This window comes from Calypte anna, chromosome 1 (assembly GCF_003957555.1).
Source record: "Calypte anna isolate BGI_N300 chromosome 1, bCalAnn1_v1.p, whole genome shotgun sequence".
Classification (NCBI taxonomy): domain Eukaryota; kingdom Metazoa; phylum Chordata; class Aves; order Apodiformes; family Trochilidae; genus Calypte; species Calypte anna.
Window position 1 is genome coordinate 36,987,757 of NC_044244.1, and position 26,819 is coordinate 37,014,575.

The window sequence follows — 26,819 nt, forward strand, 5'->3', positions numbered from 1 at the left end:
TTCTCAGAACCTTATGGTTTTAAGATATGCTTACAATCAAAACAGAACGCTGAGCTACAACTTACTATAAGGTGTAGAATGATTTTATTCTCATGAGAATTTTTTTACATTCAGGACTGATCAGAATTGTCAGTACTGTCAGATGCGTGGCCAGCAGGTCCAGGGAAGTGATTCTGCCCCTGTACTCAGCGCTGGTGAGGCCACACCTCGAGTACTGTGTCCAGTTCTGGGCCCCTCAGTTCAGGAAGGAGATTGAGGTCCTGGAGCAGGTCCAAAGGAGGGCAACCAGGCTGGTGAAGGGACTCGAGCACAGACCCTATGAGGTGAGGCTGAGGGAGCTGGGGCTGTTCAGCCTGGAGAAGAGGAGGCTCAGGGGAGACCTCATCACTCTACAACTACCTGAAAGGAGGTTGGAGCCAGGGGGGGTTGGTCTCTTTTCCCAGGCAACTCTCAGCAAGACAAGAGGGCATGGTCTCAAGTTGTGCCAGGGGAAATTTAGGTTGGACATTAGAAAGAATTTCTTTACTGAGAGGGTGATCAAGCATTGGAATGGGCTGCCCAGGGAAGTAGTGGATTCTCCATCCCTGGAGATATTTAAAAAGAGACTGGATGTGGCACTCAGTGCCATGGTCTAGCAACTGCAATGGTGGTTCAAGGGCTGGACTCGATGATCTCTGAGGTCCCTTCCAACCCAGCCAATTCTATGATTCTATGAGACACTTTTAAAAAACAGAAAATCTACTCTTCTGAAGTATGAACAGAAAAGCATCATAGAGAATTAGCACAACTTGACAAATGTATCTTAACCTTCAAATTAAGACCTCCATTAATCTTCATTTATCATTGAAATCACATCACATTTAACACATTGTCAGAAATATGAACATTTTTAAAATAAAATAAAAGCCAAATCTGAAAATTTCCTTTAATTCTAATCGAACATGCACTTTTTGCTTAGGACACTACTATGTTCACTGAATATATCCTATGTCTGTCTAGCTCCAGGTGACTATAAAAAATTAATTCAAACATAAAGATGTAATAAAACAATGTCTTTCCAGGACTGTAAAAAAGGAAAAAAAATTAAAAACAAATATCTAGTTAAAAAAATTACATCATTTTCTTCTTTGTCTGATGGCTACCATCATTTAAGGTTTCTTGATAGGGGAAAAACAGCAGAGGTGCATGCTATTCAACCAAAGCTTTTTCAAATTTCATGATAATTAATTACTTAACTAATTAAAAAAACCCTAATTTATTAACTAACTACTAAAGCACAGATTTAGCTATTTGATGATAAATATTGTATAATATTTGTGATTGTGATCTCTAACTCTTATAAATCACACACTTCCTTCAGTACAAGGACACTAAAAACCTTCTGACTTAATGCTATCCTGGGCAACTACTTATCACTCCTTAAAAACCACTTTCTTCCTTAATGAATTAAACAACCATCCTGGTAGACTGTTCCTTCATAAAGTTGTGGACAGTGACATAATAAAAAGCTGTCATACTTGAAGTGGCCTCCTTTTAATAGCTCAGTGAATTTTTTCAAGTAAGGTAACAGAAAAATGTAGCCCATAGCATCTCTTCCATCAAGTCAAAGGATTCCAATACGGGTGCTACTGGTCATTAATTTCTTCTTGTATATATATGATGATGAATTTCTACAACAGAGGTTGGCAAGGATCATCCTGTACCAACAACTAATTTCAGGTCAGTGATTGCAAGAGGCATCAGTCTTGATGCAGATCTGTTTCTATGCTCCTTGTTACATTTGTTTCCTCCTTCTACACTTCTTACAGTCATAAAAGAGGTGATGAGTTCAGATTTTCAGGATTTCTTTATATTTATCAACTACCCCTTCCTGTTTCTTGGCTTTAGGTCTTTGCTGGAGCCAAAAAAAAGTCATCTTTTTCAGAGTTACTAGATCTTCTTTTCTCATTTTTAATTTCCTCGGATTTAAAAAAAATCTTATGCTTCCCAACACCTTTTGTATGTCATTGTATCAGAAACAGTGTAAATGTTGTGGTACCTTAAATAAATAACTACATAAAGCTGTTGGCTTAAAATCAAATACATAGTGGCTGCAGAACCATAGTTATGATATTAAGTACATTTTAGTTTTAACTGATACCTTTCCACTAATCAAACAAAGACAGCATTCATAAGGCTTACTAACTAAATAATCGAAGTATATGTAGGTATGATAAAATACGAATAGTAACCTCTTTCCTCTGACTCCTCAAAACAAAAAATGTCACCACAGCTCCAAGTAATCAAACATATATACACGGCCTTTTAATATTTCCTTCTTCCTCACATGTCTTCCATATTACACTTCTACCAGTATTGAACTGGAAAAAAACCAAAACCAAACCAAACAGGTGGTGGCAGTTTAAAATGACAGAGTTAATCTGGGATAAATTCTACCTTCTCCTTGTTATTTTGTCACTTGGAAATAATCTGTATTCCCAATGCACATACCATCCATCACCAAACTGGTCAGGTGGCCTGTATCTGATCCCCACTGTGATATCACCTGCACTGCCTTCCCTTTAACCCTGAGCCATTAGCTCTCAGTCAGCTCCTTATCCATCCCCAGATGGAGCTCCATGGACTCCAGCTGGTCATTGATTTAAAGAACAACACTCCCTCCCTCTTCTCCCTTTCCTGTCCTTCCTAAAGAGCTTGTACCCACCCATTCCCTACAACTCCAGTTGTAGGAGTCACCCCACCATGTCTAAGTGATGCCAATAACATTGTAGCCCTGCAGAAATGTACATGTGTCTAACTCCTCTTATTTGCTCCCCCATGAGAAAGATAGGGAGTAACACACTGGCTTTCAGCAGTAACTATCCACTGTGGCTTATCCAAATGAGCACTCCAAATAACAGGATTTGTAGGACAACACTGAGAGCAAAGCAAGTCCTCTGAAGCTTAAACTATCAGGAATGTTTCAATCCATTCAAGAAATCCCGCTTCTTTCCTCTTTTCTCATCTATCTCCCAACCCCAAAAAGCTATCAGACAATATTACTTTTCTTTCACTATCCAGCAAAGCCTGGTGGCTTCTGTCAAAACAAAGAACAAGTTCTCCAAAGAGTCATCGTGTCCACTGTAGTTTTATATATAATGCATTATAAAAATCACAGGCCAATATTTCCTCACAGTGCTATTAAAATCATCACACATCTAAATGATAGTACAGAACATTTTAAAAGCTGTTTGCAGAAAGATTAAAAGGGAATCCATTTTAATTTTAGAAACTGGAATTTTATCAAAGCAAAATAAAACTCAACTAAGTAAATTAGTAAATTAGTAAATTCTATATTTCTACCAGTTGTGTCATGTTTTGAGTATTGGATGCTTTCTAAAATTTGCCCTCATCCTAACAAAGACAAAAGTTCAATCATTAAGATTTTGCAAAAAACCATAGCACAGGCAAGCCAGCCTATTTTTAACACAAAACTATTTACCCAAGCCTAATGCATACTGTCTTAATTCTACTGGCATTAGATACCACCACTACTTGCCCAGAACAGGATTTATTGCAAAGTCAAAAGCTTGAATTTACAAGAATTCTTTTTTAATTATATAGCCAAAATATAGACTGTTACCCCCAAATTAATCTCAAATTCCCTAACAGTAACAAATCACCAAATCCCTTTCTCTCAACTCCCTATTTTAATTGGAAGAAAAAAAATAGTAAGGAAAACCAGAGCAGAGATTATTTACCTCTATTATCTCCTCTGAAAAAGAGTATAAAGGCAATTCCAATATGTACAAAAAACTAGACTTGTAAGATGTGTAACATTGTTTGATAATGTTAAACCAGCTCACATGAAACATCAGTATGAAACATGCATCGTGATCTGTAGGCTGCTGCACTTTGTTCTATAATACTACTTAAAAGCACTGCACCAAGATCCTAGGCAATCCAAAAGAGAATCTTCTCTGGCTTTTTTGCCCTGGTCAAGCATCATTAACTTAAGTAACTAAATACAAGCCAGTACACCAAACACCTTCTTCACTTCAAAACGGCTGATTCAGGATGGTCAAAATGAGTCATCTTAAAAAACAGCATTACCTAGTGAGAAGTAAAGTTACCATACTACTTGAAATGTATGCACTATGTAAAATACCAGCATTAATTTCAGAAATAATACATAAGTATCTTTATCCTTTATAGCATGAGACAATGCTTCAGCTAATGCAGCATCCTGTCTCTGCTACTTATTAATTTCAACTCATTATTTCAGGGCAAAATATAATTAAGCAATTGTTGAATAACAAAACAGAGCAGAAGACAATTGAAATTGTTCCCTGACCCTTGGAGAAGATACATAAACTCAAAAGAAACTTAAGAAAAAACTTAACTGTTTCCTTATGTTACAACTCACTTATTAGCTAGCACACATAATATATAATTAAACCTATTTAAAATATTTTTTAAATTATCTTTTGCAACAGAACACAACTTATCTAGTTCAGCCCAAGACACTACATATTTTCATGATAAGGCTATTTTCAGGTGAGTTTCCCCTTAAGTGAAGTCACCTCCATGTAAGTGCTATCAAATAAAGGGGGGTTGTTTATTTTTAAAGTTTAACCAAAATTAATGCAATTATATAGGTCAGTTCCAACTTGCAATTTACGGTGAAATAAGTTCTAAATAAAATAAAACAAAATGCTGACTTGAATTGTTTCCACTCATAGTCAAGGCTGCCCTTTTGCTTTGGCATTCTCCACCAGCTCCTCCGCGTTGGTGAGAACCTGGTTCACCATGGCACCTTTTGTTGTTGGTTCCTGTATCACTTGGAGAAGTGTTATCGCCTGCATATTCCAAGAACTTTATGGATTGCTTATATACTGCTATGCTGTCCCTCCAGCAGATACCTGGCTGACTCAAGTCCACCAGGAGTTTGCTGGATAATGTGTATTTTAAACCTCCATCTTATGGAATGTCCCTCCCTCAAAGAGGCACCCTCTTTGCAAGCCCTCCTGAGAAAACTGCCTTGCCACACTGCTCATCCTGTTCACAGTGCTCCCTACAGCTGCTTTCATGGCACTAGGTGTTGGCTGCCCTTACTCACAGTATCCCTTTGCCTCCTCAGCCACCTGCCTGAAAGCTGCTGACTCCTGGGGTGCCCCTGTGCTCCCCTGGGGTTTTCCAGGCTCAGGAACCACCCCCATATGCCTGGGTACCCTGCTCCACTGGGGAAAATGCCTTCACCAGAGCTGATCGCCTTTGCAACTTTCTACATTACCTTTAAATTACCAAGATGTTTTAATCAATAATAAAACATTTTAGATAGATCTTAAGAAGACTAGATTGCACCTTGCTTTTATAAGAATTCTGTAAAGATATTTTCATAGTAGCAGTGTTGTACATGAGTACAACGTCAGTACAGTGTTGCACACTGTAAAAATGACAAGGAGTCTCTCCTTGTCAGCTCTTCATGACAAAACCAGTATTTTACTCAAGATCCACTTGAATTCTATTGCAGCTTACAAATGGACAGGTATAGAAATCAGAAGTGAAGTACAAACCCTTTCAACAACTTTTGAAATTATCCTTTTATTCATGTGTCAGGCCTTTCTGAGTGTTTTAAAGAACTGAGAACTAGTCACATTTCAAGAGTTCTCCCTCCCTGCTAGAAATAAACTCTCCCTAAAAAAAAGATACCCTGACTGTTAACTTTTGTATTGAAATCTTTTATATTTTCCTCTACTCATTAGAAGTTAACCTTTCAATTCAGAGGGCTATTATTGACACAAGTATTTTTTTAAAGACAAGGTGATGGCCCCACAAATACCATACTCTTTAAATCTATCTGTTCTTAAATTATGGGTAGCTGAAAATATCCAAGTGCCTCACACTGAAAAATGGTAGATAAAATTCTCATGGCAGAAGGGGATGGAAAGGACTTTTTATATTTTGAAGTTAATTTCTATAAAAGGAAACACCCATCTGATTTATACAAGCTGTCTTTTAGAAGACTTATAAATGCATAAAGTAATCTAAGTCAATAAATGTCATCAAATAAATACACCTGCCTGTAACCTCATATTCTTTGAAGCTTACATCAGAGGTTATTTCATATGTTGAGAAATAGAAACAAAACAGATTAAAAATCTTAACTTGTCTATTTACAGAACTACGACAGTTTGAGAACAAAAGCTTGATAAAACAAGCAGAGGAAAAAGCCTTATGTTGCTTGTGGTAAATATCTTAAAATGTTACATGATCCTACAAGCATCATTTCCAAGATCTACATTTACTTTTCTTTACTGTAGTTAGTTATCAGGGATAAAAGTTTAAAAAAATAATGACATGAAAGACAGAAATTAAACAAAATTAGGTAAACATTAAAAAAGGAAAACTTCGCCTACACAGACCGCCAAGTTAATTTTTTAATTGTTTACCCACATTTTTAATACAAATTCTGTGACTGTGTTGTAGATGGCTTATTTGTTGAAAGGATGATAAGATAAATAACAATAAATAAGATCATTTATAACAAAAATAAGATAAATAACAATGGTCAAGGTTTTTGAGGGTTTGGACTACAAAGTGTGGTGTCTGTTAATGGCCTTCTCAGCACATTTGGAAAACTATTGTCCTAGAGGCAACTGCAGTGGTTTTAAGGGCTTTGGTATATTCAGGTGCTTAAAATTAGTTTATTCAATATCTGACTTCTAGTGTAAGCTCCATTTTTGACACTGTTGCCATATTAAAAAGGATCAGTCACAACAAGGGTAGGAATTGAGTGGGTTGGTCTTGAACTTGAGTGCCTGGTCTGTCTACAGAAAATGTACTCATGAATGATTGATTGATCTGGAGTAATACCGTCCCTTTTACGACAAATAAGTCCCCAAAATACAAGATAGTGATTATCAGAAAGTCTAACCCATTTTAAAGCATAGAAAGGTACAACAACAACAGAAAGTCTGCTGCAGCAAGTCTGTGAGGAGCAATAATTAGTACTAAATGTAAAAAAAAAAAACAAACAAAAGAATAAAAAAGTGAACTTTTGGTTACTAATTTGGCAGCCTTGCAGAAAGCAGTGAAGAAATGGCAACTCTTCCTTTGAATGTGAAAAGAAAGGCACTTTCACTGACATAACAACAGGAAGACTTACTTATACCAGGAATCTAGAAAAGACAAGTAGGCAACTTTTTTCCATTATGCATCCCAGCGTTTCAAGACCTAATTTAGAGGTTTTTGAGCTTGAAGGATTCTGCAGATTATTTTCTGGAGCAAATTTTTACATAGCTATCCTTAAGCTACCAGTGGTGGACATTACAGTCACTCATGGTATAACTCTGCCTGGAGTGGCACCACAAAAGTAAAATTGGCTGCAATCAGAGAGGATTAGTCAAAATTCCAACAGTCATGACTACTACAGAACCTAATTCAGGCCATGAGTAAGCACTTGATTGGAATAATCAGCATAAGTTTGTTTTAATACAACCCAAGGGAAGCAGACCAGGACTCTATTAACTGTAAGAAAGATTTCCCTTCCTATGCCTCTTAAACAATCCAGTAGAATTGCGTAGGTGAATTTCCACACTCAAGGTAATTTGTGGGTTATATATCATTTACAAAATCTACTGCAAATAGTATCTCTTCTGCATATAAATATTAGTGTAACACAGTCTTAAATCCTAAAAAAGGTATCTTTCAACACAAAATCAAGGACGGCTAATCATAAGTGTATTAAGAGAGTCAATATCACAATTCTGTACTTTACTAGGACTAGTTAGATTTACTTTATGTTCTTTAACAACTGATTTATGTAGGGCTCCATATTTGGTAACCTGACTACTAACTGTTAATAAATATGATAAATATAATAAATTACTAAAATTTTAGCTATTTAAAAGTCGACAAAATATAAAACGTTACTTTTATAATTACAAAACCAGTTACCACAGTTAACTCATTCACTTAAGAAAAAAACAAACCAAACATTTAACCCTGCTCCATATTAAAATATTATTCATGAATTAGTATTTTAAAAGAATCCATGAGATTATTTTCTCAAATAAAACTATGGAACATTTTTTGCCTTCACTGAATTCTCTGATGATTCACTGTTATTCCTTTTTTTTTTTTAAATACATAGTAAAGGGTTACTAAAATCTTACTTAAGCTATGAACAAACTACCAAATAAATTTAGATTTTTTTTTAAACCTAACAAACATTTTTTTCTTCTCATCCTGAAGAATAACCTGCTGCATGTTTGCAGAAAGGGTCGGTTGCAGTATTTTACTTGGAGGCTGCCATATCTGATGTTATTTCTTCTCAGACTACTGTGATCTCATTGCCCAATTTATGGCACCTTAACCACATGAGGCAACAGAAGGACTTGTGTCAAGTATATTCATGCCATGGTTCCCTGGTATTAAAGAATGTCTTTATATAACTTGAATATAAACAGTCTGAGAAATAATATGCTGAATGTAAATACTGCTTAGATTGACATTATTCAATTAAATCTCTATTCTTTTGTTCCAAGTCATAGAAACTGCTAAACATAAACCTTTTCCAGATGGTGTGTTAGATCTTCCCAGCTACTGTTGACTGATAAAATAGTTTTAAAAATTCAATATGGCCCATAGGTATATCTCTTTCCCAACTATAAATGAAGAAATTATTCCTTAAAAGGGACAATACCATGCATGCAAAATTGCCCTTCATCTCCCACAAGGGCTTTAAAATGGTGCAAAACTATAGAAAACATACAGAACTTCAATACTGTAATACTGCTGCATTTCAAAAGTTGATTATATTTTCAGAAATAAAAAGCAGAAAGCCTAAGCACAGCCATTACCAACAGCTCCTCGTGTTTTTCAAAATGTAAATTCACACAGAAACAAATGAAAAATGCTGGTATGCAACATGTTCAGTGGCCCATCCAAAGTGGGACAGTCCAAAGAAAATTCATGTTTAAGATCTTCTATTGTTGAATGAGGTTCCTAATGAAGTAAGGGAAAAGAAATGCAGTAATTCTACTCCAGAAAAAAATGAGGGAGGCACAGAGAAATGGGACATCAACATTGACCATGCTTAACTTTTCTCACAAACAGAAACCTTTTTTGAAAGGTTTTCTTGGATAGGTTCTCTTTAGATTAAATCAGTGTAAGCTGTATTGATGGAGACAGATATTTTTCCAAGAACAGTCTGATTTAAACATTAGCTAGAACACTGCTAACTGGTATCATCAAAATTATTAAGCGGGTTTTTTTATTATGAGTTGTTACAAATATGTAGGATGACTGGAATTACTCTGTTCTTTTCTGCAGCCTGTGACATGTTGCCACCAAGCAGAGGGTCCTACAGAGTGGTGCTCTCAGACTTGGAACTTGGTAGGCCTATCTGACATGGGAGGAATGGAGTCTACAAGCCCTATAGAATCTAATTAAAATAAATTAAAAAAAAGTTTTGCTAACATTAAGATCCCAAATTTTGCAATGGACTTGGAATCTGGAATATAGTTCTCCTGGAACTGCAGATCCTAACACCACCAGAAAGAAACATACATTGCAAGTAAATTTTGGGTATTTGAAGAAAACAAAGAAACCTCCCTACCCTCCCTAATAAAGTATTCCACGCATCTTGACCAGCACGTTCTAAGCTCTCAGCTTGTCACCTGACTCACAAGAACCTCCTTCAACCCTATCCTTTCTACCTTACAATGGCATCCCTAACTAATGTTGGTGAATTTTTACCATACTCCTTGAGGCAAGCTAAACATGTGCTTAAACATGAAAAGATTTAATGAACAATGAATTTGCCAGTCCTCCCTCCTCCATAAGCAGCTCTACAAGGAGTCTGGAAAGATGTAAAATGAGACAATTCCTTCTATACACTTGATGCAGCACTGACAATGTGAGCACCTGCATGGAGCACCATAGCCACGGTCAGTTCACCCCTCAGCTTCAGCTCTGTTTACCAAAAGTGGTACCCAAGCACACACATTCCAGGATGGATTCCTACAAGACAATGCTTTGCCATTTCTTACCTCATTACCGAGGGAAACCTCACTCCCTAACATGGAATCCTGCTGTTTCAGGCATTCCTGTTTCCAGTAAGCCTGAATCTTTCTGCAGCTGGGCCTTCTTGCCCTCCATGTCAGATCATTCCTTGGTCATGGAATGATTTTATCTGAGCAGTTAAAATCTGAACTTCCCCTTCATTGTGAGATTCGTGTTCCCAGCTCACAGCTGCCTACCAGGTCACAGCCTTCTTTTCCATTTCCACATTATAAGGACTTTTTCCCTATCAGATCTTCTTTATCTCATCAAATCTAATTAGAAATTTTAGCTTTGCCTACACTTTGCCCTGATTGGATTCAATTTTTCCCCACTGTGCATTCTGTACTAGAAAGTTTCAGTAACAGCACAAAAGACACGTATTTATCCTCCATGGTAACACCCTGCTATTTCATTTTACCAGCTAAGAGGAACTAGGAACATGAGGAAAGAATTACAGATTCAGCCTTATTTTATCTTTAATGTCTTCTCTTAGTGATGTGTAGATAAAAGCCTGCTGAATTGCTCTGTGAGGCTGCTTTCCTGAAAGTGCAGTTTGATGAGACTGAGGATGTCCAGAATTCAGACACATTCTAAATAATCAAACCAGAAGTTTACCACAATAGACTGAGCATTTTTATTTTGTTCTGGTTTTAAGTTTCATAATTGAAAATTACTAACCTACTTTACCTAAATTTCCCAAAGTGCAGAGTGAGAAAAGTGCAAAATTTCAGGTCAAAAAGCATTGAGCAACCAGAACAAGCAGTACTAAAGATAATTGTATTGCATACTTTCTATATACTATTTCAATAATATTACTTGGAAATTGTGTTATCTTGGCAACTCATTTACCTTGAATTCTTCAACAATAATACTCAAGGCTTCATGTCCAGCTTTTCTCATGTCTTCTAACTCCTGTTTATGTTTTTCCTGTAAAAAAACATGGGAAGATGATATACAACACAGGCATCTGGCACAGAAGTTTCAAACAGAAAGATCAATAACTTCCTTATTTTTGGTATATTTTACAAAAAAATGCACATAGCTTGGTTCTTCAGAAATTATACAGCTCAACTGAAGTTAGTCCTTGTTTTAAACTTCTTTTTGTTTATTTCTTAATTTTACTTTATTAGTCTCCAGATAATTCTAAATAGTTCTCCCGATTTTTTACATTTTCTTTGTTACTATGATTTTTCCATTTTCTTGGTATACCTGTGGATGGTAGGACTTCCAAATCTCTCTCTTAGTAAATGTCATTTACTGCCTATATTAATAAAAATGTTGAAATGGACTATTATCAGATTTAGCTTCTTCAGAAGAGTAGACCCTTCTCCTACTCATTACATAGCTTCTTTTTTTTATACTTTTTCATTCTTAAGGCCCCGAGGAAAGTGTTCTTGCACAACACATCTTGAATACCTTTTTCAAATAAAGCTCTACTGTTTACTTTTTATTTTCTTCACAGCATTATGTACAAACAACGTGAACAAGAATATTCTAATATTTCTGACTTGACATAAAAGTCTGCAACGTGAACACCTTATTAGCTTCTCATAAGCATTTCACACTTATCAGTGACCAGCACCACATTTTTCAGATCACCAGCTAGTAAGATGATTAAAAACTTTCCCTTCTCCCATTCTTTGCCTCAGGCATCTGTTCTTAAATCCACACAGCAGGTCTTAGGTGCTTTAAATCACCTTGGAAAACCTTGGCAGAAATCAGAGCAACATTTATCACAAACCTTACCTTGTGATTACAGTGAAAAATCACACACAACTTATACTACATACTTATTGCTTTTTTTGATGGAATTCAAATTGAAACTAATTAATTCTGTGTTTTCTTAAGTTCAGTATGTCTGAAATAAGGAAAACTTAGTATCTAACAAAGCATGTTAAATTTTATTATGAAAGGCCACATAAAATCACTAAATATAAACTGATCAGTCTGTAGCTCTCTATTTGTTAGAGGTTTCAGGTCTGCTGTTCTGTTTCTCCTGCAAGGGCCATCTTAGCAAAAAGACTGAGATTACAGCTATACAAACTTCTTACTATTGGGCCAAAATACAATAAGACATTCAACTTTTCTTGAACAAACCTGACTTTTTAATGAAGTACTACAAAAACAACTGATATCAAGGAGAAAAACTGAAGATTTAAGTATTTTGAATTGTAAACAAACTACTTCATAACACGATGCACAACATCTAGGGACACCAGTTTAATCACATTTTGATGCATTAAGCATCACTGACAGCACAAAGTAGTCAAAATCAGATGTTATATATGTAAAAATAAATAATGCCTAGAAATATTTGTACAGCACAAAACTGTAGAACTGGTGTAAAGGGAGGGAAATGTGATCCAATGCTTAATTCCATAAATTCTCCAATAATTATCAATAGATGCCCTGTGAAAAGTGAACACAGGGAAAAAAAAACACAAAACAGGAAACAAAAGAAAAAAAAACAGAACCAAGAAAAAGATAATTATTATAGTAGCATATCTTGGATTCACAAATATGAAAAAAGATTTATACAGAAAGAGGAAGTTAGGGGTAACTAATTAAACTAGCTGAAGAAACAAATCAAAACTGAAGAAGCATTCAGTATTGAGAGAAACCTTCAAATGGGAAGAGTTAAAAGAGTAAAATCTCCATCTAAGATTGCTCAAAACTATGTCAAGTGCAACAATCAAGTGTGTTGATCGAGGAAGTAACACATTTAATTCTGGTAAAAAGTACAGTGCCTCTCACTAGCATTATCAGTCAAACCAAGACACAAAGCAAAAAATGTAGTTTATCCTCTTTAAAATAAATCTCTCAAGTTATTCAGAATTAGTGATTTTTTCAAAGTCATATACTAAATGCAAACTAATAACATGAGTTGAGGAATCAACACTACAGTGTATCTACCAACATTAAGATTCCATTCAACACATTTTTGAGAACTTTCTTAAAACATTTACTAACGTAAAGGAAAAGAGTCACTAGAAAAGAACTATTTTAGTAGAACTATTTTATTAGAAAAGAACTGTTAGTTTTGTTTGGGTCAGTTCTAGAACTCAACCTCTGAAATAGAGCAAGTAGGGAGAATAAAAGGGCATTATTACAAACACATACATGAAAAGTTTAATGTCACATTTGCACTACTTAATTGCAAGACTTAACCCAGTCTGATGTGTGTCTTCACTGTCTTTATCTATTCACAGGGTTTTTTAGCTAAGGCTTCTAAGTGGTTTTGGGTTTGTTTTTTTGATTTTGGTTGTGTTTTTTTTTAACTTGTGGGGGTGCATTTAAATTCTTTTGAGGATGGCTGGCCTGTTTAGAAAGTCTGCAAACTACTGCTTTCAAAATCTTACAGATACCTCACTCAGTGGAATCTGTACTTGGTCCTTTTAACATCCAAAAATGAGAAGATCCAAAGTCAATTTAAGTAACACATTTTGGAAGCATATCCATTGATTTAGTGTCTTAATGATGAAGATACACCAGCTACTGAGCTGTATGATTTGGCTATGAACACAACAGAAACATTTCAGTAACAGCAGCATATTCGTTTGATGAACAATGGGCATGCAATTTCTGTACTTCCCATTGGAAAATAACTTAGTGAATTGAGATAGCTACTCTTAGCATTACTCTGCTTGTAAGAAAGCAAAGGGAAGGTCTAAGAAGAGCTCTGAATGGTGCAGACCTGGAAATAAAATGTAACATTCAGACTTCCTGTCGTAAAGAGAAGAATTTTGTGTTCTCTGGCTCGCTCTTGTAGTGTTCTTCTACATGGTTTGCATGCCTACAGAGCAGTTTTTAAATAACTTTGTTGCTCTCTTCCTCTTTTTAATAATTTTCTTTTTAAAAAAGGAAACAAACATGAGTCAAGAAGTTTGATTTTTTTAAGTAAAATAATCTTCAGAGGACTTCTACCTGCTCCCTTATGCCTTTCGATGGAAAGAATCTCACACCAGAACGCTGATAGTAATTAAACATAAACTTAGAAGACAGATGGGTTTATTTTATTTTGTGATCAAAATCTTGATAAATGTTCCAGAAAGCATTAGGTGTCTGCCCGGACACAGTATGAAGGTAACAAGCAATTCATAGCCCAATGCTTATCAGTGTTTCTGGGTGTTTTTTCAATTTTGTGACTCTTTTATGAGGAAACATGCAATTGTGAACAATTTACAGATGTATGTGCTTTAAAATCTATGTCTTCAAAATCAAAGAAGTGATTGAATGACAAGGATAACAAACAGTGGATCAAGCTGAAATTTTCCCTACAGTCTAAAGTCGAAGTGACTTCAGACTCTCCTTTTTCTTTTGTTAGACTTCTGTGAATCAAGCCACTGTAGAGGGAGATGGATCCAAATTCCTGGTGAGCTTCTGAGAGCTGTGGTTCCCAAGCTTGCCACTGGGGAGAGAAGCCCTCTGAAGTGGCTGTGACAGCAGGAAAGGTTACTGACCACCTGCCATCCAGCTGCTTGTTACTGCCTGCCAACATCATCAGCATTCTTCTTAGATCTTTTAGCTACAAGTTTGAGCTTAAACTTCAGTTTAAGTGAACCATTATTCACACACACGGTTCAGACAGAGTTCTTTGTTAACATCCAGAATTTTGACAGAAATTCAGGGCATGTGTTTGTGCATACTGGGAAGTGTAAGAATAACATGGCTCACCAGAGTACTATGTAAAATATGTAAGAAAAGGATTTGTGAGATGTGATCAGGAAGAAGAGAGAGTGAAGACCTCAAACTTATTTAATTTTATGTACCTAACCATAAGTTGATATATTTTTCTACTAACTTTGAGAGGCAGACTGTCTTGAGTAGTTGAAGAAAAGTGAATGCCACCCAGACTCTACCCGGATTCCCTACTAACCTTCCACTCTGCCGTGCCTGCAAGTCATACATATTACAACAACAGTAAGTGAAAGCCTCACTTTCTTGTGAGAAACTTCCAGTCTTTCTTCTCGTTTTGTTCAAAGCAACTGTAATTCTCATTATCAAAAGTGGGTGCTTAAAAAATTATTTTGTGTCAGTGCTCCTAACAGGTATCAAAAACAACATCAAAAAAGACTTGACACTGCAAATTAGGACCACAGCCATCTATCCGAAAAGGAAGAAAACTACTACATACCAGAATACCTTTTGTTAATGATCAGCAGTAAACACCACAATAATTTCACAACTCCAGTTCTATAGTGAGCATAGCTAACAAAATATCCCCAAAATTTTAATATAGCTAAGGGAATTTATTTATATCAAGTCTATTGAATTTCTGCCATTTTGCTCCACAGGTAGTTTTTTCCCCACTGATTTTTCTCTTGCCATTAGAACAAAAGAAACTTAATTCTTCCTCTTTTTTTACATTATGTCACCAATAATCACAATTTATAGTATTAAAAAAGATCACAGCAGTAATACACAGGTAAAGCAAAAGCCAGTACTGCAGCAAAGCACTATGAGTTCACATTTACATGTATGAAAAAATTATAGAAGAAAATAAGATCAAGTCAGGAAAAGACCACAAATTTTTGCCCACTTTCACAAATATGCAAAAAGGATCCATAAAAAAAAACCCATAGATTTTTATGCCAACTGATATGCACTTTTTTACATTACTTATTCAGAAACCCCAAGGAAAAAAAAAAGTTATTTAAAACATGCTAATAAATTCTAAGTTAAGATAAAGTACCCATGTTTTAATTGTACAAATGTTTCAGTAACACCTGTAAAGAGTCTTATGTTACTATATATAATGTGCGAGGGAGTTATCTGTGTTGATTTTAAAGCTGTGGTATCTGCAGAAGTAGCTGCAAGTCTGAGCAAACATCAAAGAAAGTAACATACCCTTTTTCCTCCTGATTTCTGTTTTAATGCAAAAAAGGCAAACTGCAGGTCCCTGAAGCAACTAAATTGGAAGACATTTCAAATCTATCTTGCACAGTTTTGGGTGAATACAAGTAAGTCATTAAAATTCTTCATGTTAGACTCAATTCCTCTATTATATTGAGATTCTGTCACAAAAATTTTCTTCCTCCCAAAACTCAACTTTTCTTCTGTTCAAATCATCATTTAAAAAAAATAACAAGTAACAGTATTATAAAGATTCTCTTAAGAAAGTGGTACTTTCTCATTTGAAGATAGACATTTCCTCCAATTCACACAAGTATAGAGAAAATATTGAGAATACAACAGAAAATTAATCAGCGAAACACTGAGTTAAACATGACGAGAATCAATGCATAATGGCTAATTAATATACACACTAGAGTGTGCTATTGTATATAAGATTGGTCACTATTTCTATTCATGTGAAGTAAGAATGTGAGGTCTCCAGAACTGAGACACGGAATTGCTTCTACGTCTATGGCATATTTTCACTTTTGTCACATCACCAACATTCCAGTAAAAGACAGAGCTGAGAACCTGAAGATAAGGACAAGAATTTTCACAGGAAAGAAAGTTTTCAGATTTCCCATTATAACCAAAAGAACATTCAATATGTACAACCCTGAGCTCACCATAGGGATCAAGGAGATAATATAATTTGTTTTATACAAATAAATATCATTGCTAGCTAGAGTATACAACATCAGAAGACTTTAAAGTGAATAATGAAGTGAGGTAGTGAACAAATTTTCATGACCAACTTCCTAATATGGTGATAAGGACATTTCCTGTCGAGTTAGAGCTGAGCTGAGCTGGAGCTGAGTGAGTGTGAATGGACCAGTCTGCTGGGAGGCATTAAGACTGATGAAATGTGAAAAACTGAGTAAAGGAAATTGTATAGAAGAGCCTGTAAATGTCCAAAAGTGAAACATGATTATAGTTCTTATACCACATATAACTAAAGTCTTCAAGTATTTGCAATGTATAACATGGGTCTCTACCACAATTAAGGCATTAAAATTGTGTTAAGAACAACTACAGTTTATACTTGCTCACTTATTTCACAGGACATAAATATCGAGACTTTCCACTGTAGAGGACATAAAAGAAGAAAAAGGCTAACTCACATGCAGATTAATCTGTTAATGCTAAGTAGTTTTCTTATTATTATATATTTTGCTGTCAAAACTGTATGATATGGTAAATAACACAGTACATTTGGGTCAGGAAGCCATCTCTAACTGCCTTCAGAATTCTTAAACATTATCATAGAATCAGAGGATGGTTTGGGTTGGAAGAGATCTTAAAGACCACCTAGTTCCAATCCCCATGCATGGCCAGAGACACCTCCCACTACATCAGGATGCTCAAAGTCCTATCCAGCCCGGACTGGAACACTTCCAGGGACAGGGCCCTCACAGCCTCTCTGGGCAACATGTGCCATTGTCTCACTTCCCTCAGAGTATTTTTTCCTAATATCTAACCTAAATCCATCGTTTTACAGTTTAAAGCCATTGACTTTTGTACCATTACTACCTGGCCTTATAAAAAGCCCCTCTCCAGCTTTCTTATAGTTACAAGATCTCCATGGAGCCTTCTTTTCTCTACATTGAAAAACACAGGAAAGATGTTCCAGTCCTCCTGGTGATACTTGGGAGATACTCAAAAGGTGTCCTGGGTGACTGGCTCTAGGTGCCAGTTGACCTCCAGAGGTCCCCTTCAAACCTCAAACATCCTGTGAACCACATGCATATTTACAAAGCCTCTACTCTACTGGGTATTCATCATGAGGGTACTTGGTTTTCCTCACCTTTTCTACATAAAGTACCTAAAAACCCAATTTATTGTATTTTGTATTTTATAATATTGCAAAGCAAACAACAGTTTAGAGTTTTCCTGTCATGGGTGAAGTCTCCGAAAGGACCCATTGCCTACATTTCATAACAATATATATGCTAATGTTCTGGCTGCAACTTTTAATTTCTAGTTTCAAAACTCTGAAACTTCAAATGATAGTGAACAGTAATCAAACACAACATAACTAACTATAGCTGAATTAAAAATACCTTCTGTGCCAAAACCCAGTAACTTTTGTATCTGCAGCTTTGTGAGCCTTTGAGAAGTCTTCAATATATATTTTAGAAATAACTAATTGAAATAATGCATACTGTGTTTTCATAGCATTGTAATATTCATAATACATAATGATGTTAATATCACATTCCTAGAGGATAGCCTTAATCTTTTAATGTCTGTTAAGAAACTGAAGAAACCTATACAGAAGACTGAATCCAGCTTCAAAAGCATGCAGGCAGAAATTACACTTGTGTATGAATAAAAACTTTTGAAGATTTAATTCTAAAACATCTAACAATTCATAGCATCGTTGTATGTAAAACTCCCAACATATCTTTGAAATTTTTCCAGTGTAATAAAAAGACAAATGGTTTTTTTCCTTTCTTGTGTTTGCAGTATACAAATAAGTATAGTAAACTTACTGAAGTATAATGTAAACTGTCCTATTTACTTCAAAAACCAACAGAAAAAAACAGTTGCATCTTTATATCTCCTTTTCATTTTCAGTATCTGGACTATTTTGTTTGGCTGCCTCTTGATTCAAAGCTCAGGAAGCAAACAATGCTGATAACACTTGCCTCTTTTTCTGATCTTAACTTGTTTTCTGATTTGTAAATACATTTTGGAACACTAAAACCATTCCCAATCAGACACACTATCTGAAGAACAGCTGCTCAACAGCTATTTTCCTATCAAAGTACAAGCAAAGCAGCTCCAACAAAAGTGGCTGCTGAATTGGGTGTTGTTTGTTTGTTTCCTGAAGACAATGAAAGAAAGGTATGATATGCAAGTTAAACAAAAAATTACACAACTTGCACAACACGAAGATAGGTATTCATCTCTTCATCAAGCTACCTGCATATGTTCTATTAGAAATGTGACAAGAAGTTAGATCAGAAGAGATAATGAACAACAGTTTGAGAAACAGCAGCAAATCAAGGAGTTTGGCATAAAACAAATGCCAAGAAAAAGGTACTGAAGAAAGCAGGAGCAAAGCCTTAAACAGAATTGCTCAGCTGAAGTTATGCTAGGCAAGCTTCCCTTGACCATGTTGTTCAAAACAAAAGAGGTTTACAAAATAAAAAACGTACACTTGTCAGACCCTATTGCCCAATCTAAACTATAAAGTGCATCTACAAGTTACTACAACATTTTCCTTGCATTTAAAGAACTGCTACCAAACTGTGAACTCCTAGATTAAATTGTCCAGAAGAAGGTACCAAAATAACAGATACGGAGATTTTTTTAAGACCTTCTCACTTTTGGTTCTTTATCTTAGGGAACCAGTCCTTCACTTCCAAATTCTGAATGGCTGTCATTTGTTTGTGGTAAAATCTCACACAGCACGTAGATATGCTGCATAGTATTAGCTCCTATTCTAACAAGACAGACACATTAAAAAGAACCACAAATGTTTTACAATAGTCAACAGTGATTTTAAGTTTGCAAGAATTGATTTATTGAATAGTGTAACATTTCAAATACTGCATTAATTAGATTTTTGGTTTAAGCATTCCTGGCCCTGCCCTTAATTGCTGATGTCTTTTTTACTGGCAATGAGGTAGGCCAGACTGGAGTAAAATATTCCAAACAATTCAGCCTGGGGAGTTTCCCCTGGATTTGAGTTATGACCTTAGTGACTGGGAGTGGGCTATTTATTTTTCTCAGTATATGACCAAAGTATTAAGTAACAAAATCACACAATCATTGAGGTTGGAAGGGACCTCTGGAGGTCATGTAGTTGAACCTCCTGCTGAAAGCAAGATCAACACTGAGTTAAAACCAGATTTAATCACAGTATGCTAGGTTGGATGGAACCTCAGGCATTCAACTGGTCCAAAAACCTGTTCGGATCTGTGTCTAGTGATATCTTGGAAACCTGTGAGGATGGAGATTTCACAATCTCATTGTCTAAAACATCCCAAAGCCTACCTTAGTCACAAAAATATGAATTCCTGAGTGGTCAGGCACAATTTATGTTTTGGTAAATCCATGTTAGCTACTCCCAATCCCCTTCTTCATGTATCCAAAAATGGCTGTAACAGCACTTATGCTATGATCTTCCCAAGGACCAAAAGGCTGGATCCACACTTTTTGGATCTTGTCTTTCTTCAGTAATCACAGACTTTCCTCAGTCTCCTCAGTTGATACAGAATTCCCTCATACCAACAGCCAGCTCTCTCGTTACCTAACTAAACCATTCTGCTTTCCTGAACTCTCTTGTCTGTCTTCTTCCATGTCCTGTACTCTGAAGCTGCTCATTTCTATAAATGACAAACTCATCTCATCTTCTTCCCTGCCCTTTTTTATGAGCTGATTTCCACCATTCATGCTAGATATCCAGCCACACGAAGTACCCCAACACATGGCAGCTATTTGCATGTCATAGTTCATACAGCACTCTAGCTCCTCCTGTTTGTTTCCCAGATTGCATATATTTGTACTTGCACATTTGACATCAGCAAAAATTTGGGTTGCTTCATGAATGGGAGTCTGGTTTTGGTTCTTTCTTTTACCTCTTCCCACCTCTGAAGTGACTAAATTCACAGTTCTTAAAAATAAATAGATGTTAAACTCATGTGAGAGCACAAGCAACACATACAATAGAAAAAGAGATGGCAATATTTAGTTCCTAAGTTCCTGTTTAAAAACTTTGGATTGATTAGCAAAGATTATCATGACCTCTAGTTGCCTGTTATCAATGAAGTTCCAGTTGTATTTGTAACAAAAAATTTGTAACAAACCAAAACATGAACACAAATGCTTTAGAGTCTAGATAAACACACAGACATTTAAAGACCATTCCTACATGAAAATTGTATCATGCTCTTGTATTTCTTTTAACTTGTGAGCTAATGAAAGGAGATAGGAGTCAAAGAAAAGAAGATTTCTGTTTTGCTTACTGAGAAGCACTGACATCATTGAACCAGAAGCAAAACTACTTATTCCAGAGAAGGAAAGCTAGATTTCTGGGGGTAGGCAGGAAATGTAACTAATCTGTTAAAAGGATGATATATTTGCTCTAGTCTCTTTCTCTTAGCAAAGAAGTATCTTGCATCACCAGAAGTCCAATAATTTTTTTTTCATTGGAGCCAGAAATTATTTTTCCAATAGTGTATCTAACACCCATTCAGTGTCAATATCTTTACCAATTTGCTTTTATGTTTTTCCTAGATTACACTCTTTCCCCCCCTCACTCTCTCTTTTCTTTAAGTGAGGGTAAAGCCACTGGTTCTTATATCTAGATTTTTTTCTTAGGACAACAACTCTCTTTGCAGCACCTCTCTTTAATCTACACAATATCCTGCAGCTTATAAAAATAAAGTCAACCAAATAAAGATTCTCCTCAGAAAAAAAACAAAAAACAAAAAACCCAAACCACTCAAAACTTCATCTTAAAAAAAAAAAAAAAAGACAGAGATCAGAGTTTTCCCCCAAAGAAACTAAGACTGGGATATAATAAAACTCCAAAAAGCCTTCTGTTGCTAGAAACTGAGAGGGAGAAGGAAAAGGATTCTAATTTGGACACAAACATTACTTCCTCTAACTCCAGAAACTAAGGCCATACATACATCACCCCTTTCAATAGTCCCTTGGCTCCTTTCTACAAGCCAGCTGGCAGGGATGCAGAAACAAGCTCATGCTTTCCTTGTCATATAATAAAAAAAATATAATTTAAATACACTTTTAAAGGCTGTAGTACTAGGACTAAATTTGATAGAAAGCTTTAGCTGTATTTTAACTTTGTTTGAAACTTCTTGATATTTTACACTACAGATATCCCACAAATTGGTTAATCCAGATGAGAAAAAGCAAGATAAAGACACGTTTTTTTTCTGAGCAGTTCCCTTCTTCAGTGGGGCACAATTATTGCTGGCTAAGTCTTTTTAAAAAGTGAAAGCAAATCCTGCTGGAATAAGGCCTTTCTTGTATGTGGATTTATTAAGCATATGTAAAGGCTTGTAAAAGACTGGAGGTCACATAAAGAAACCCAAAGTAGGGTAGCACTCATTAAAACTACAAAATACCAAAAAAATAATAATAAAAAAGTTTCTTCTTTAAAAAATACCATTCCGTTTCTATTGTCCAATGGAAGATTCATCAGCCATGGCAGGGACTGGTCACCCATAATTTAATTGGTGGTGACAGATTAGGAATGTGTTGAAAGTTTATGAAATACTGCCGTAGGAATTGCAACATGTCTCAAAGAGCTGCTATTTTTAGTTGATAAATATTCAGTTCTCAAAAGAATGTGCAAGTAAAGACATAAACTTGACGTAAGAAGGGGGTCAAGTGCCACTAAGCCCACATTGATGTGAGATCTATCTCATGAAAATATTATGTGAAATATGAGATATCTTTAGACATCTTCTGTAGTCTTTGTTACAGGATAGCTACAATATCCTCCTTCTCCTTGTATGAGAGATGTCTGCTGGATTTTTGGCTGAATACCATAAAGCCCTGAACAAATTTTCTTCAGTTCATATTTTTAGCAAAAAAGGACATCTAAAACCTGCTAAATCTATTTTAAAATGGTAACACTGAATGTGGTAAACTGATACATGTCTAGTATTAATCTTTATAAGCAACGGGTCCAAGTTTTATTCACTGAAGCAACTTCTCACCACTCCAGCTGGATGCAGCTGCTTTCTGGTTGGTCACCTGTACATTCTGTACAGGTAGCAAGTTCCCAGGTGGCAAAGTTATGACCACACTCCATAGTTCTCTTCTTGTGATCAAAATTAATTTTGTCTCTTTTTACAAGAGGAAAGTTGCCCAAATGAAGCAAATACAATGTAAGTGATAATACACACACACAAAAATAATCTGATAAGCACTGGAAGACTGGAGAAGGGAGGAAGGAAAAATCTCCTAAGAAAGCAGATTATTTCACAATAATCTAGTACAGACTTCCGTCTGTTCAAGCTGAAGTGTTTAGCACAACTCAGTATTAAAAAACATCCACAGAAATTGCAACTGTGACATAAAAAGCATCAGATTAAGCATTCCTTGATGGAAATAAGCATCAAGGGTCTTCTTACTTACAAAAGTAAACAATCACAAAATTACACTACTGTAGAACTGTAATAATATATTCTTAGTAGTTTTAAATAGTAGTTATTAAATAGTACAAGGAGTCATTCTGGTGGACAGTGACACAATAGTAGGCAACAAAATGAAACACTGCCTGAAATTATGGTTTAGTTCATGAAGATGGAAATGGATATCCTCTTTTCCTCCTTTATCGCTAACAAGAAGGCTCTGCAATCATGAAAATTCCTTTTCTAATAATAGTTTGAATATAAAGGAGGCCCAAAATATTTTTCACTACTTGTTGCTTCTAAGCTCAAACTCTGTTTTTCCTTCTTAGCTTCCCTGAAGTTATCTAGCTTTATTTCAAACTCTCTGAGCAGAACAGCGGAAATTTGCTTTTCAACGACACACTCACTTCATTATAAGTGAGTGTGACTATATCCTCAGCACTTTGAAAACCTGGCACAGGAACTTGGATTGTTCTCACTACATAAAAAGGAAATACATTAAGTGCAGCTGAATATATAAAATATTGAAATACAGGACGAAACTGAAAATTGCTCTCAATCTTTTATCAAAATATCTTGGATTATTTTAAAGCATTAATCAGACTTGAACTTTCATATTTTAAGTTAAATTTCACTATGGTATTTATTTCTGGAAAGGAATGATGATCATCCTGATTATTTGCTTGAGGATGCTTAAATTTTTAATACATATCCACCCAAAATACTGTCTGTCTAGCAATACATTAAAAGTGTAGGTTTATTTTTAAAGAAGTGCATAGGACTAGGAAAGTCTGTTTTGTCTCAACTCCTTCAGGTTTAAAAACTGATGTTATAGTTTTTATTATTATCAGTTTTCTTTTTAAAATGATAAAACTTTAGCCAAGAAAAGTAAAAAAGAGTTCTCAGTAGTTTCAGTACATGATTATTTTAAGTGTCATATGCTGTTCTGGAACTTTTAAGCCTTTGATAAGGAAAACAATTATCCAAGTCTCAGCAGCAAAACTTTTTTAAAAACAGTAATAGTGAAGTAACAAAGTAGTAAACATCACTATGGTTGTCTATAAGAACAGAAAATAGTCACTATAGGAATATGTAACAGAAATCTGCAGGGAAAAAAAATGGGACAGCCATCTAGTTATGTTGATATAAAATTAAAGCTGACTTAAGACCATCCCTTGTCTCCTCCATCTCCCAAACATTATTTGTCCTTCAACGTTTTTTACAATTAGACAGTAGTTTTAAAATCTTGATGATATAAAAATGTTGTATTTATACTCTTGTGATCAGTGCAATAACTAATACTTTACCAGTAATACTTGTCCCATTATCAGAAGCTATAGAAAAATGACCTTTTACAACTCTATTATTTGTTGAAATTAAGATGTATGCATTTTACCTACATACTAAAATTACAGCAGCTTACTCAAAAAAAACCAACCCAGAGACTAAATCTTGAAAAGGATAATCAGTAAGGAAGTTTCCGAGTTAACAGAGAATATATGAATAAATTTATCTTTGACATGGGAGTCATATGAGTATTTCTGAGTTATGTACTGACCAGTACTAAGACAGTACTCAGTTAAGTACCAACCAGTTCTGACCAGTATTGTCTAAGACTTAGTTCTTTTATAGTGAGTAATGGCCTAGTACACAAAATAATTACACTGTGTTAGATGTTTTACACTGAACACAAACAGGGCTCAAGTGGATCCAGAGACACAGAATCATAGAATCGTCTGGGTTGGAAGGGACCTCTGAGATCATAAAGTCCAATGGAGCTGCTTTGGTGCTACTCCCCCCATTTTTTAAACAAAGTGCATTCCAAATAAGTCAACTTAGGAGCATTAACAGTGCAACTATTCAGGTTCTCCTTTTTATGCGTTTCTTAATATATTATTATTTATATATATATATTTTTTTTTAATTATATATCTTGATTATATATTAATTATATAATTATAGATCTTAATGTATATATATAATATATCTTAATATATATATATAATAGATCTTAATATATTTTCCACATTTCTATTATCCCCTCACTTATCCAACAAGACACTACTTCTACAAAAGTTAGATTCAGCATAAATCTCGATGGGACAAGCTTGGTGGTAAAGAATTCTATGTTATTAGTGTTAAATGTATTTGGACATTTCATAATCATCTCAATTTATTTTTCATATTAAGTAGAAAAAAATTAAAGATGAATCATCCTGAACAAACTGTGAATGCACAAATGGAGATAGGCAGTAGCTCTGATGGACTTGTGAAACACTGAACATAAATCACTCAATACATACAAATTAATCTAGGATACACTAGCACAAAACAGGTCAGGCCAGTCAGAAAGCAGTCAGGACAAGAATCTTGGTACAAAAAAAAGTATTTTTTCTTACACATACATTAGAAAAATGAAAGCTGTCTAAGCACAATTTCTTGCATATTTTTGAAATTGGAGAGCCAAAGAAAGGAGGCACATAGTAGTAAAAAAAAAAATGCTAGGCATGCTATATGGCTGTAACTGAATACTACAGCACAAGGCAAGTTAGGCATTCAAAGGTCTTAAGTAAGAGCAAAAAAGTGTAATAGAGATATATCTGAACACAGCATATTTTAAAAACATAATCACCATGTTTAGTCTTACATCCACTCTTCCAATTCATCATTCTGAAACAAGACATTAAAATAATTTAAAAAAAATAAAATTAGAGGAATATATAAAGGCAAGGGAGTAGAATGTTTTCCTAACGGAAATAAAAAATTATTTTCTCACATTGTGAAAAATAATTTAAAGAAGGCAGTAAAACTAGGGGGAAAACACCACACTAAAAGATAAACAGCTCTGAAAATATTAATAAAATAGAGACTTTGGATAAAAGGTGTCTGAAAGAAAAGTATATAGAGCAATATTTGAAAAAAAATTAAAAGTGGAGAAATAAACATAAGGTATATGGCACATACTACAAAAAGAGGTGGGCAAGGGATTGTTGCCATATCCATAAATAGCTTTAAAAGTTCAGCAAAAATGCATTACTATCTGTGAAAGTGTCTTTTCTGAAATCCTCCATTCCATAATTTTAAATGCTACTGTGACCAGTGAAATTTCCAGGACTCTTATTTTTAAATTTAGTTGCAGGTACAGTAGATAATTTTCTTTCACACCTATTTGTCATTATTAGCATTCTGTCTCCTCTATGTCTGCACCTAAAACCAACTTAAATATTTTCTTAGAAGATGGTATTTAACAGGATGTAAGTCATATATTAGTTTTGTAAGAAAACATACATTTTCTAGTACTCCAGCCACAAAAAGCACATACCTCTATGACCAGTTGCCAATCTCCTGCAGAACACCTTTTCTAGAATCATAAATGCACTTTTCTAGAAGGAAAGACCAGGAAGGTAACAACAGGGTGTTACCTTTTATGTGAGAGTCAGAATGCATGGAGCTCTTCTTTGGGGTAGATGATCAGGCAGTAACTTACTGGTCAGGACTAGAATCCAACCAGTACAGTAGACACTGCTGCATCTGCCTGCTGTAGACTAGATGCTCTATAAGAAGATGATGTAGATGAGGCCTTTTTGGACAAGAAGAAACTTCTCACTCACAGGCCCTGGTCCTCATGAAGGACATTATTGACTCCAGTATTTGCTGGAGGGACATCACAGCAGGGTAGAAGCAATCCAGGAGACTCCTGAGGCACATTGGTAACAAGTTCCTAAAACAGATGACTGAGGAGTAATCTCTGAGGCACTCTGTTGG

At 35.3% G+C, this 26,819-nt stretch overlaps 1 protein-coding gene across 5 annotated transcripts in view; it reads right to left on the bottom strand.

Annotated features, from left to right (window-relative positions):
- The window catches only part of CCDC91 (coiled-coil domain containing 91), a 113,062-nt gene that overhangs the window by 52,717 nt on the left and 33,526 nt on the right, over window positions 1-26,819 (bottom strand). For all 5 annotated transcript variants that reach the window (XM_030469375.1, XM_030469374.1, XM_030469376.1 and 2 more), the window contains exon 7: window positions 10,897-10,974. In XM_030469375.1, coding sequence (XP_030325235.1) covers window positions 10,897-10,974 — 78 coding nt within the window. The remainder of the gene's footprint in view (window positions 1-10,896; window positions 10,975-26,819) is intronic.